This window comes from Narcine bancroftii, chromosome 5, assembly GCF_036971445.1.
Source record: "Narcine bancroftii isolate sNarBan1 chromosome 5, sNarBan1.hap1, whole genome shotgun sequence".
NCBI lineage: Eukaryota > Metazoa > Chordata > Chondrichthyes > Torpediniformes > Narcinidae > Narcine > Narcine bancroftii.
The window spans coordinates 28,636,483-28,648,549 of NC_091473.1; the positions used below are offsets into that span (position 1 = coordinate 28,636,483).

Genomic DNA, 12,067 nt, shown 5'->3' on the forward strand with positions numbered 1-12,067 from the left:
ATTTCCTGGCTGCCATCTGTAGACATTGCAAAGTGGCTGATAGGACCAGGCAGCAGTACCAAATCTCTGATGCTTCCAACAAATATGCCACCCATCTCCTCAACCACCACGATTCTAACTGGAAGGAAGGAATTCTATTTCGTGCCCAAAGACTGAACCTGCGAGGTCAGTGCTGCCATTGCTGCTCCAACTTAGTTATCTTCGACTGAGAAGGGTGCTGGTGCTGCCTTCGACTGAGAAGGGTGCTGGCCTTTTGCAAGGCACAATAAGCATGTGTTCCAGTTCCATTTGGTCCTGTTGACTAGGGGAAGAAGCCAAGCCTAACTTCAATACAGAGGTTGTGGACATTACAAGGTCAGCATGAATCGCCAAGTGATCGTGGAAGGATGTTCGAAAGACAATCACCAATGCCCTTGATCATGACGAGGCAGAGGAGTCACATGATGGAGTAGTGGCCAGTAGGAGAATACCAGCCCTCTCCAGAAAAGAAGGAAAAAAGTGAAGAAAAAGAACATGACGAGGTAAACACTGAAGGAAGCTCTGTTTCCAAAAATCACCTTTGATAGGATTTGTTCCAGCTAGCCTGTGCCACCTCCTCAACATCTGTGACGGTTGCCTATCGCCCTTGCCTGCTGTCAGCTGGTAATTGGGCAATGCTAGTTTCCCTACATGACTGAGTATGCAGCAGAATTGTCACCTTAAGCATTTCTTATGGGAGGTTACCATCCAGATCTTCTAAGATATCCTCCATTTCACAGGCAATCTGCTCTGGAAGGCGCTCCACAAGTAAATCATCTTCATCTTCTGACTTGTCAAACTGAGGGCAGAGAAATGTGCTTTAAGGATCATGAACCATGCTGGTGCATTAATAATAAATAAAAAAAGTGGGGGGTAATTTGTAGTTTGACCTCCAAAACTTCTTCTTTAAGGGGTTTATCCTCCTCACTATCCATTTTAAATCAGAAAGTACTGTGAACTCATGGAGTCACTACAGCTAACAATCAAAGAATAGACTCACTTATTTCTTGCAGCACCCCATGTAGTTGACTTTCTTTATTATTCACTAGACACAATATTGCATTCTTCAACTCCCCAAGCACCACTCAGCTATACTCCTCTGACCTTCTCCTTAGGCCCTTTCAGGTGGACCCTCTGCCTGGTGGGTGGCGGAGGAGCGGATCTTAACCTGCAGACTCACCTTTCAGGTGACAGTCCTAAAAGGCTGCTTGCAGCATTGCCAGGCCCACCTGAAAGGGCCTATTCATATCCAGAGGCACCTCTGAGCGCCTCCAGATCTGATGGAGGTGGGGCGATTGGTGCCGCAGAGCCACCCATCATAAATATGTAACATAGCAATGGCTGTCTTCCCCAACCATCATCCCCCATGCAGGTGGAACAGCTCTGTGTTTCCCACATGGTTCCAGCTGTGTGGAGGATGATGGGTAGGGAAGACTGCCATTAATATGCTGCATTTTGAGCCGCAGGAGTGGCCAGCCAGACTCTGACAGCCTGCATCGGCCGCCCGCCGACATCCCCCGCTGCCTGCCCCTGCCCGACACTCCCCTGCCCCAACGGCCCTCGCCGATTTCCCCTCCCCAGAATGGCAGGGTGTCAGGCAATGAGGGGGGGGGGGGGCAGCTGATAGAGTCATCAGCCCGCCCCCAGGCAGCAGCTTACAGCAGCTGCACATTTAGGTTCCTCAGCGGAGCCCAGCACTCCGCCGATTATCCCTCCCTGAGGAGGGTTGGTGTCAGCATCTCAGAGGCGCTTTCAGAGCATTTCGGTGAGTATGTCTTTAGCCGCCTGGGGGGGAGAATATGCGGCTTTACAATGGAGTGTTCAGGCTACCTGAAAGAGCCTTTTGGCTCACTGCCACACGGGTGATCACTCTCTCCTCCTGCATCTGAGATTCATCACCCGTATACCGTGCTTAACACACCCGCGCATGCATGCTATTACCTCCACACATCACATCACTGACTTCAACTGCGGCGGCTGGCACCACCCCGATGAAGGTAAGTACGCATCTAACTGCTTATTTGCCTCACTTCCACAGACTTCCAGCAACTTCATAAAGTCCAAATGCAATAAAGCAATTTCTCAATAATTTTAACATCAATGACCATATTTGTTTCGAAAGGTTGCTTGAAAGAAATGCTTTCTCAAATCCTTTCATTTTTGGAATGAATCTAATTTTTGTTTTCAGTCAAATTTTCTGAGGATGAAAAGGAACAGCTGCAGAAATTCACCAACAAAAGTTACCTGCTAGAGAAAAGTTCCTGCCAAATTATTTCCACCAGCCTGGTTGACATACTCCTTGCATATGCGTATGAGGTCCGGAGTACTGAAGGTGAAAGAAATGTAAGTCACCTCTTCATTCAAACAATTGGCTTTTTTAAAAGATATGGAAAAATTTGAGCTTGTTATCGTGAAGAATGTCACTGATGGAGTGTGATTTTCTTTATTCTGATCTTTGATACTTGCAGTTGATATTCAATATTGTAAGGTCAAGATCAACCAATTCATTTATGTACCAGCTGCAGTTTAAATTCTTTGCAGGTTTACAATAACATTTCCCTTTTTATTTTTGTAAACTTGCTTCTTCTCACAAGTTTTTTTTTCAGAATATCAAATTGCTAAATACGTTCATTCTTTACCAATGACTTTCAATTCCAAACTCCAAGTGACATGCACAATCTGAATTATTACTTTGACCAGAACTAATTTGAAGTGCTTTGTGATTGGTGGGGTGTTTGTGCTGAATCACAAATGTACTTGATTCTGTGGTTCATGTACATGGATACCTAACAAGTCAGAGAAGAACAGTATGGTTCTTCTATCAATCTATTTGCAAACCTACCCGAGTTCTTGACCCTCTGTGTTCCCAGTCCTGATTCCAATGTGGCCACACGCCCGGCCCATTGTCTGCATCCCCAGCTCACTGACTAATGAATGAGCCAGATGCTGAACTGGCAGGAGTTCTGAAGTGTGGTATACTATATTATCAGACTCTTAACATTCTTCTATAATCCTGGGTTTCATACATGCACTGAACTGGTTGTTAATTTACTTATAACATTTTCCCTCCCACTTCATCCCATCTTGCAAACCAGACCTCGGTATTCTCTGCTAGTTACTATTCAATCAGTTTAACTTCACAGCCTAATGCTTGTTGGTGAAGGCTTCAAGTGAACTATTTTGTTCTTAACTGCTTTCTTTTTCAGAGTGAATCCTCATGGAACATCTGGAAACTGAGTGGAACACTTTGTTGGCTTGAAGTAAGTAAATTATCTTGCAATGCCATTTGTGTTGCCTTTTATATTGATTTGGGCAAATCAGGCAATCTTGGTAATAATCTTCTTTCTTCTTCTTTGGCTTGGCTTCGCGGATGAAGATTTATGGAGGGGGTAAAAAGTCCACGTCAGCTGCAGGCTCGTTTGTGGCTGACAAGTCCGATGCGGGACAGGCAGACACGATTGCAGCGGTTGCAGGGGAAAATTGGTTGGTTGGGGTTGGGTGTTGGGTTTTTCCTCCTTTGCCTTTTGTCAGTGAGGTGGGCTCTGCGGTCTTCTTCAAAGGAGGTTGCTGCCCGCCAAACTGTGAGGCGCCAAGATGCACGGTTTGAGGCGTTATCAGCCCACTGGCGGTGGTCAATGTGGCAGGCACCAAGAGATTTCTTTAGGCAGTCCTTGTACCTTTTCTTTGGTGCACCTCTGTCACGGTGGCCAGTGGAGAGCTCGCCATATAACACGATCTTGGGAAGGCGATGGTCCTCCATTCTGGAGACGTGACCCATCCAGCGCAGCTGGATCTTCAGCAGCGTGGACTCGATGCTGTCGACCTCTGCCATCTCGAGTACTTCGACGTTAGGGATGTAAGCGCTCCAATGGATGTTGAGGATGGAGCGGAGACAACGCTGGTGGAAGCGTTCTAGGAGCCGTAGGTGGTGCCGGTAGAGGACCCATGATTCGGAGCCGAACAGGAGTGTGGGTATGACAACGGCTCTGAATACACATCAGCCAAAGGTCTGTTCAGCCTTAATATTTCTTCACAACATTAACTCTATAATAGTACCCACAAGGTCATAAATGAATTCTACAAAGTGTTGATCAATGTAAGTGACAGATGCCAAATGCCACTTTAGTTGTTGATTAAGAACCAGGAGCCTCACATTGCAGATTGAACTGTATAAGTCTGTTGCAGGAGACTTCTTCAGAGCAATTTAAAAAAAAAATTATTTTTCACACTATGAACCATACTGACCAAAATACACACAAACATTTCCCTCTTGAATATACACAGTGTCATTTTCTCCCCTTTTCCCCCTCCCTTCCCTCCCTCCTTCACCCCCCCCCCACCCACTCAACATTCAACATATATGATACATTAAACCCATTAAACAATGTCATCACACAATGAAAATAAACAAGAAATTTGATTCTTCTACTTTTACATATTGGGTCAGTTCATTTCGTCTTCTTCTTCTGTCATTTTAGGTGGTGGAGGTCCGCGGTAGGACTTCTCTGTTGTGTTCCATGTACGGTTCCCAAATTTGTTAGAATACTGTGATGTTATTTCTGAAATTATATGTTATTTTTTCAAATGGAATACATTTATTCATTTCTATGTACCATTGCTGTATTCTCAGGCTATCTTCTAATTTCCAGATTGACATAATACATTTTTTTGCTACAGCTAAGGCTATCATAGTAAATCTTTTTTGTGCTCCATCCAAATCGAGTCCAAGTTCTTTACTTAGAAGAAAGATCTCTGGATTTTTTGATATGTTGCTTTTTGTGATTTTATTTAATACCTGGTTTAGATCTTCCCAAAACTTTTCCACTTTCTCACATGCCCAAATTGCATGTACTGTTGTTCCCGTTTCCTTCTTACAGCGAAAACATCTGTCTGATACTGTTGGGTCCCATTTATTTAACTTTTGGGGCATGGTGTATAGTCTGTGTAACCAATTATATTGTATCATGTGTAACCTCGTGTTTATTGTATTTCTAATAGTTCCGGAGCATAACTTTTCCCAAGTTTCATTCTTTATGTTTAGATCTTGTTCCCATTTTTGTTTGGGTTTACAGCTTGTTTCCTCGTTCTCTTTTTCATGCAGTTTGATGTACATGTTTGTTTTAAATATTTTAATTATCATTGTGTCTGTAATCACATATTCAAAATTGCTTCCTTCTGGTAACCTCAGCCTGCTTCCCAATTGTCCTTCAAGTAGATTTTCAGTTGATGGTATGCAAACATTGTACCGTGAGTTATACCAATTTGTTCAAAAGATAATAATTTATTTCCCAAAAAACAATTTTCTATTCTTTTGATCCCTTTTCTCTCCCATTCTCTAAAGGAAATGTTATCTATTGTGAAAGAGATTAGTTGATTTTGCATCAATATTAATTTTGGTACTTGATAATTTGTTTTATTCCTTTCTACGTGAATCTTCTTCCAAATGTTGAGCAGATGGCGCAGTACTGGTGAATTCCTATGTTGCACCAGCTTTTCATCCCACTTATATAGTTAATGTTCAGGTACCTTCTCCCCTATTTTATCAAGCTCTAATTTGGTCCAATCTGATTTTTCCCTTGTTTGATAAAAATCTGATGGGTATCTTAATTGTGCTGCTCTATAATAATTCTTAAAGTTTGGTAGCTGTGAGCCTCCTTGTTTGTACCATTCTGTTAATTTATCTAGCTCTATCCTAGGTTTCCCCCCTTTCCATAAGAATTTTTTTATTATTTTCTTTAGCTTCTTGAAGAATTTCTCTGTTAGGTGAATTGGTAATGATTGGAATAGGTATTGTATCCTTGGGAAGAGATTCATTTTAATGCAATTTACCCTTCCTATCAGTGTTAGTGGTAAGTCTTTCTAATGTTCTAAGTCGTCTTGTAATTTCTTCATTAATGGCTGATAATTTAGTTTGTATAGATGGCCTAGATTATTATCTAGTTGAATACCTAAGTATCTAATTGCTTGTGTTTGCCATCTAAATGGTGATTCTTTCTTAAACTTTGTGAAATCTGCATTCATTGGCACTGCTTCATTTTTGTTTGTGTTGATCTTGTACCCGATACTTCTCCACATTCCTTCAATTTCTTATGTAATTCTTTTATTTATATTTCTGGTTCTGTTAAGTATACTATGACGTCATCTGCAAATTGATTTTATATTTCTTCTCTTTTATTTTTATCCCTCTTATTTTATTTTCTGTTCTTATCAGTTCAGCCAGTGGTTCTATAGCTAACACGAACAGTGTGGGAGATAGTGGACATCCCTGCCTAGTTCATCTGCTTAATTTAAATTGGCTTGATATATATCCATTTACTGTCACCTTCGCCAATGGTCCCTTATATAATGCTTTAATCTAATTAATATATTTCTCTGGTAGGTTGAACCTCTTTAGTACTTTGAATAAATAATTCCATTTTACTCTGTCAAAGGCTTTCTCTGCGTCTAAGGCAACTGCCACTGTTGGCGTCTTGTTTCCTTGTACTGCATGGATTAAGTTAATGAACTTACAGATATTGTCCGTTGTTCGTCTTTTCTTAATAAATCCAGTTTGATCTAGTTTTATCATTTTTGGTACACAGTCGGCCAATCTGTTTGCTAATAGTTTAGCTATTATAATCTGTGTTAAGTAGAGATATTGGTCTATACGATGCTGGTGTTAGTGGATCTTTCCCCGTCTTTGGTATTACTGTAATTATTGCTGTTTTGCATGAATCTGGCATGTTTTGTGTTTCTTCAATCTGGTTCATTACTTCCAGGAATTAATAAGTCTTTAAATGTTTTATAGAATTCTATTGGGAGTCTATCCTCTCCCGGCATTTTATTGTTCGGTAGTTTTTTTTTAATATATCCTGTATTTCCTCTATTTCAAATGATTTTATTAATTTATTTTGCTCCTCTTCTTGCAATTTCGGTAGTTCAATTTTAGCTAGAAACTCATGTATTTTGTCTTCTTTCCCTTCGTTCTCAGTTCGATATAGTTGCTCGTAGAATTCCTTGAAGTTTTCATTGATCTCCGTTGGGTTATATGTAATTTGTTTGTCCTTTTTCCTTGATGCCAATACCATTCTTTTAGTTTGTTCTGTCTTAAGCTGCCAGGTTAGTATTGTGCGTTTTTTCTCCTAGCTCATAATACTTCTGTTTTGTCTTCATTATGTTCTTCTCCACCTTGTATGTTTGTAGTGTTTCATATTTTATTTTTTTGTCTGCCAATTCTATTCTTTTTGTTGTATCTTCCCTTATTGCTAATTCTTTTTCTGTACTTGCTATTTCCCTTTCCAGCTGTTCTATTTTCCGATTGTTGTCTTTCTTCATCTTAGTTACATAAGTTATTATCTGCCCTCTGATGAACGCTTTCATTGCACCCCATAGTATAAATTTATCTTTCACTGATTCCGTACATTTTAATTTGTCGCTCAATGAATTCTCTAAAATCCTGTCTTTTAAGTAGCATGGAGTTTAATCTCCATCTATACGTTCTCGGTGGGATGTCCTTCAGCTCTATTGCTAATAACAGGGGTGAGTGATCCGATAACAATCTAGCTTTATATTCCGTTTTCCTAACTCTCCCTTGGATGTGGGCTGACAACAGGAACAGGTCTATCCTTGAGTATGTTTTATGTCTACCCGAATAATATGAGTATTCCTTCTCCTTTAGGTGTTGTCTCCTCCATATATCCAAAAGTTGCATTTTCTGCATCGATTTAACCATAAATTTGGTTACTTTGTTCTTTCTGCTAGTCTTTTTTTCCAGTTTTATCCATCTTTGAGTCCAAATTAAGGTTAAAGTCCCCTCCTATCAATCAGTATATTTCCCTGCGTATCTGCAATCTTCAAAAAGATATCTTGCATAAATTTTTGATCCTCTTCATTAGGTGCATATACATTGAGCAAATTCCAAAATTCTGAATATATATGACACTTTATCATTACATACCTCTCTGCTGGATTTATTATTTCCTCCTCTATTTTGATTGGTACATTTTTATTGATTAATATAGCTACTCCTCTGGCTTTTGAATTATATGATGCTGCCGTTACGTGCCCTACCCAGTCTCTCCTTAATTTCTTGTGTTCCACTTCAGTTAGATGTGTTTCCTGCACGAATGCTATATCAGTTTTTTCTTTCTTCAGTAAATTTAACAGCCTCTTCCTTTTGATTTGGTTATGTATTCCGTTAATATTTATAGTCATATAGTTCAACATGGCCATTTCATACTTTGACCATTTCCGCTTCCTCATCACGACCTTTCCTCCTTGTCTATTTCTGTTTTCTTTTTTTGAACACACTGTAAGACAACACTTCTAAAACATAAAATATTTCCACTATTCCCACATCTAAAATTCCCTTAACCCCAAATGTTCCCCCCCCCCCCCCCCCCGAGTTGCTCCTTGGCCCTTGCCGGGCAACCACAACTCCCCTCTCCATTTGGATTGCGAACCCACTTTGCTCAGAGCAATTTGAGGCAATTGGATCTGTTCTTTTGGCTGAGCTGTTGAAGTTGATCAATTGCATGCTTCTTTGGCTTGGCTTCGCGGACGAAGATTTATGGAGGGGGTAAAAAGTCCACGTCAGCTGCATGCTTAGTGGTTTGCTTATTAACCCTTGAACACCCAGGAATTTCCTCCTCACCCCCCCCCCCCCCCAATATTACTCATTATTTCTGAGGTTAATTTCCAAGGCTACCAGCTCTTTTTGAACTGCCCAAGTGGTTCTACATGTGTGACCATATTTAATGATTGCTGGCAGACTGTTTTGACTGTGGCAGGTGCACTTGTGTTTGACTTTAAGATTTTACCAGATGCTTCCCCAATGTTCCAAATCACAACCATTCACTCAAGCAATCCCTTGCTTGATTTTTAACTTTGGATGCATTAAATCTATAATGCATTAAATCTGTAATGCATTATTGCTTTGTAGCTAAACAAAAATTTGTATCATGGCAAAGAATTGCTGGATGAACTCGACAGGTCAGACCGCAACCATGAGTGGAAATGGTCAATCATCATTTCTGGTCTGGAACCTTTATCGAGACGACTGGGAAAGGGCTTAGGTTGCCCTAGGAGGAAAGGAGCTGGGGATGGGATATAGGACAGAAGGTGAGAGATGTAGAGAGAGAAACCCTCATGTTGTTTGGAATGCACAGATTACTGCTCCAGGTAATATTGCACCAACCTCCCACAGACCAGAAATTCAAACAGATTTTGAGTTTGTTTGGTATGGCCATTCAACAATCCATTTTGACAAATATCCTGCAAACTTAGAAATGAATGAGACAACCTTTTGCTCTTAAAATCTTTAAACATTTTTTATAAGATTCTGACAATCAGAGACATTAAAAAAAAAACAGTCCTTGCACTTTACCATCCAGGAAGCAAAGGGCTTCAAAAACAGGAAATCAAAGTAATTATTAGCCATTCAACCCCCAGTGCCATCCCTGCCATTCAGTAAAATCACAGTTGATCTTTTACCTCAGTAACATTTTTCTGCATGAAACCACTATCCCTTGATTCCTTTAACACCTTATCTCTGGATCTATTTTGTGAATATACTCAGCCACTGAGCCTCAAGACCCCTCTTGGGTAGAGAATTCTCAAGACAACTTCCTCTCTGAGTTTAGAAATTCCTTTTTGTTTCTGTCTTGAATGGTCAACCCTTAAAGACTGTGAATCCTTGTTCTGGATATTTCACATCAAATCCTAGTTCTGGAAATCTCACATCAGGAAAACAGCGAGCCAATATCTATTTGTGTAATTTTGTATTTTTCCATGGGAAATGTATCTCAATGTACCTGTGAGGTTGGCTAAATAGCTATTTTCACTCTGTTTCTCATTACAAATATGATCTTTCATTTCATTCAATTTTTCAGGAAGAAATTGTTACCAGTTTCAATTGAGTGAAAGTTGTAGTTAATATTCACAAATTCATTTATTTTTCATGTTAATAAAGTATGGTGCCATGAAATAATATAATTGTGAGCATCAATGATTTTTTTTGTTCATCAAACAGACTTACCATTCTCTTCAAGAAGTCATCATATCCTTCAGCAGAAGAGTTCTGTGTTATCCCTTTTACAGACATTTCCACTTGGCTCTGAAATCTATCGAGGATGCTGTCTTAATACTTCAGTTGGGTAAGAACTGTTGATAAAATTAAACAAACCTTGAATTTAGTATAAATTTATCATTCTCATGGAGGAAGAATAAACTCTGGTTATGGAACTCTTATGAGTTATATTCTTCAGGTGAAGAAGCTGGTGATGGGAATTGGGGATTGGAAGTGGAGAGGTGGAGGGGAAGCAAGCAATCAGAATTCATTAATTCGGGTGGTAAGTTGTAACTGTTTTCCTCCAACAGTCAAAGTAGGACGAGAATTGTTATGAGCAATTAATTTGAATTGATTTGTAGACAATTACTACAGCTGCAAAACATTTAGCAGGCACATCTATATAAAATTTTCATTGTTACAAATTCATCTTAGCGATAGTATTCTGAAGTTGTCACCTAATTTGGTCATCCTACTTTCTTATGGCCTGACTAATTGCTCTGTCTTGACTCTATGGGAAGAATTTTATTTGCTTTCCATCATTTAATATTTGTAGAATTTACTACCCTGGTTTGGTTCAATACAGAACCTTTTTATGCAGTGATGCTCTGACCACCAATCCTCAGATTTATTATGGTATTTAAAAGCAGTGTGAAATGTTAAATTAAAAATGTTCCTGATAACAAAATATATTAAGTCCCCAGGTGGCAACAGGGTTCAGTTCCTGAGAACTATTTATAACCTGAACAGTTGGTAAGTTTGGAATGACAAAAGCAGTACGCAGGAGAGAATCATGGAACCGCTGTTCTGAAAGAGCAAGCTGCGAGGAAAGAGCCCGCCAGCTGGTCTCACTAATTCGTTGAGGGAATGATTGAGCTGGCTCAATGTTACCATCTCTGTTCAGCTCAACGCAACCCCTGATTGCTCTGACTTAATAGGGGGGATGAAATGGGGGAGAAGACATGGGAATGGCCCTTTCCCTCTTGGCAGAAGATGCCTGTAGTCCCGCAGAAACTGACAAATCCAACTTGCTGTTAGGAAACTAGGGAAGACGTGTCTATAAGTGTGAAATAAATATTTTGGCTTGTTAATTCAAAGATGCCACAAAGATTTGCTTCAGAACAGAGTTTTGTTGGTGCTTCTTAGTGTTGTTGAATCTCTTTTGAGACAACATCTGCAGATACCTAGCTTTATCTCGCCACCATGTCTCCTGATCTCTATATTGTCTGAGTGCTGACAACATCTTGGATCATCTTCATTGCATTCCATTAGTTATTGTAATCATGAAAGCCATTCTAGTTAATTTCAACCACAAAGCTATTCTCAAATTCTGGTGACCGACCACCTGACAACCAAAATCCAAGCATTGTCCCATTCTAAGTGACTGCGGGGTAACTTTTCATTCTGGAGAGCTCGCAGCTGGAGGGGGCACCAGGAGGTGTCCAGGCAGCAGCAGGGGGCGCCCAGGCAGCAGCAGGAGGCGTCCAGGCAGCAGCAGGAAGAACAGAGTCCACAGGCTCATCCTGAACATTGCTCTCTCTTGCTGACTATAGTCTTTCTGACAGTACTTGAGTGCCATACCAATGATTTGGTGTAACCCATGCTCTCTGGTGGGGAGCACTGTTTGGAATTGAGCCTTGGTACAACATGAGGATTTGTTTCCATCCACCAGCTTTGAAGGATTACATGAGCTCTTATCAGTGGAGCAAGCTCAGTCTCTTATGCCACTGAACTGTTGTGCATGTGAGGCCAGAGCAAGCCCTGCTCATAATATTTGTGAGATCACTCTGTATTCTGAATTGGAAAATGTCTCAATTTTTCAGCTTGCTAAGATGATCACTCTTTTGGCAGAACTAGGTTTAACTCCAGACACCCTTATTAGGCATTTTCAAGCTGCCTTGTAAAATGGGGATAACCCGGCAATTTGCCCGGTTTCGCCCCACTCACAAGGCAGCTTGAAAGGATCTGACCCAGCATGCTCCAAAATCAACCAGATCCTTGCCC

At 40.5% G+C, this 12,067-nt stretch overlaps 1 protein-coding gene across 7 annotated transcripts in view; it reads left to right on the top strand.

Moving 5' to 3' along the window:
• Nucleotides 1–12,067, top strand: part of shq1 (SHQ1, H/ACA ribonucleoprotein assembly factor) — a 147,635-nt gene that overhangs the window by 70,273 nt on the left and 65,295 nt on the right. For all 7 annotated transcript variants that reach the window (XM_069937027.1, XM_069937024.1, XM_069937025.1 and 4 more), the window contains 3 exons: nt 2,207–2,361; nt 3,225–3,278; nt 10,028–10,151. In XM_069937027.1, coding sequence (XP_069793128.1) covers nt 2,207–2,361; nt 3,225–3,278; nt 10,028–10,151 — 333 coding nt within the window. The remainder of the gene's footprint in view (nt 1–2,206; nt 2,362–3,224; nt 3,279–10,027; nt 10,152–12,067) is intronic.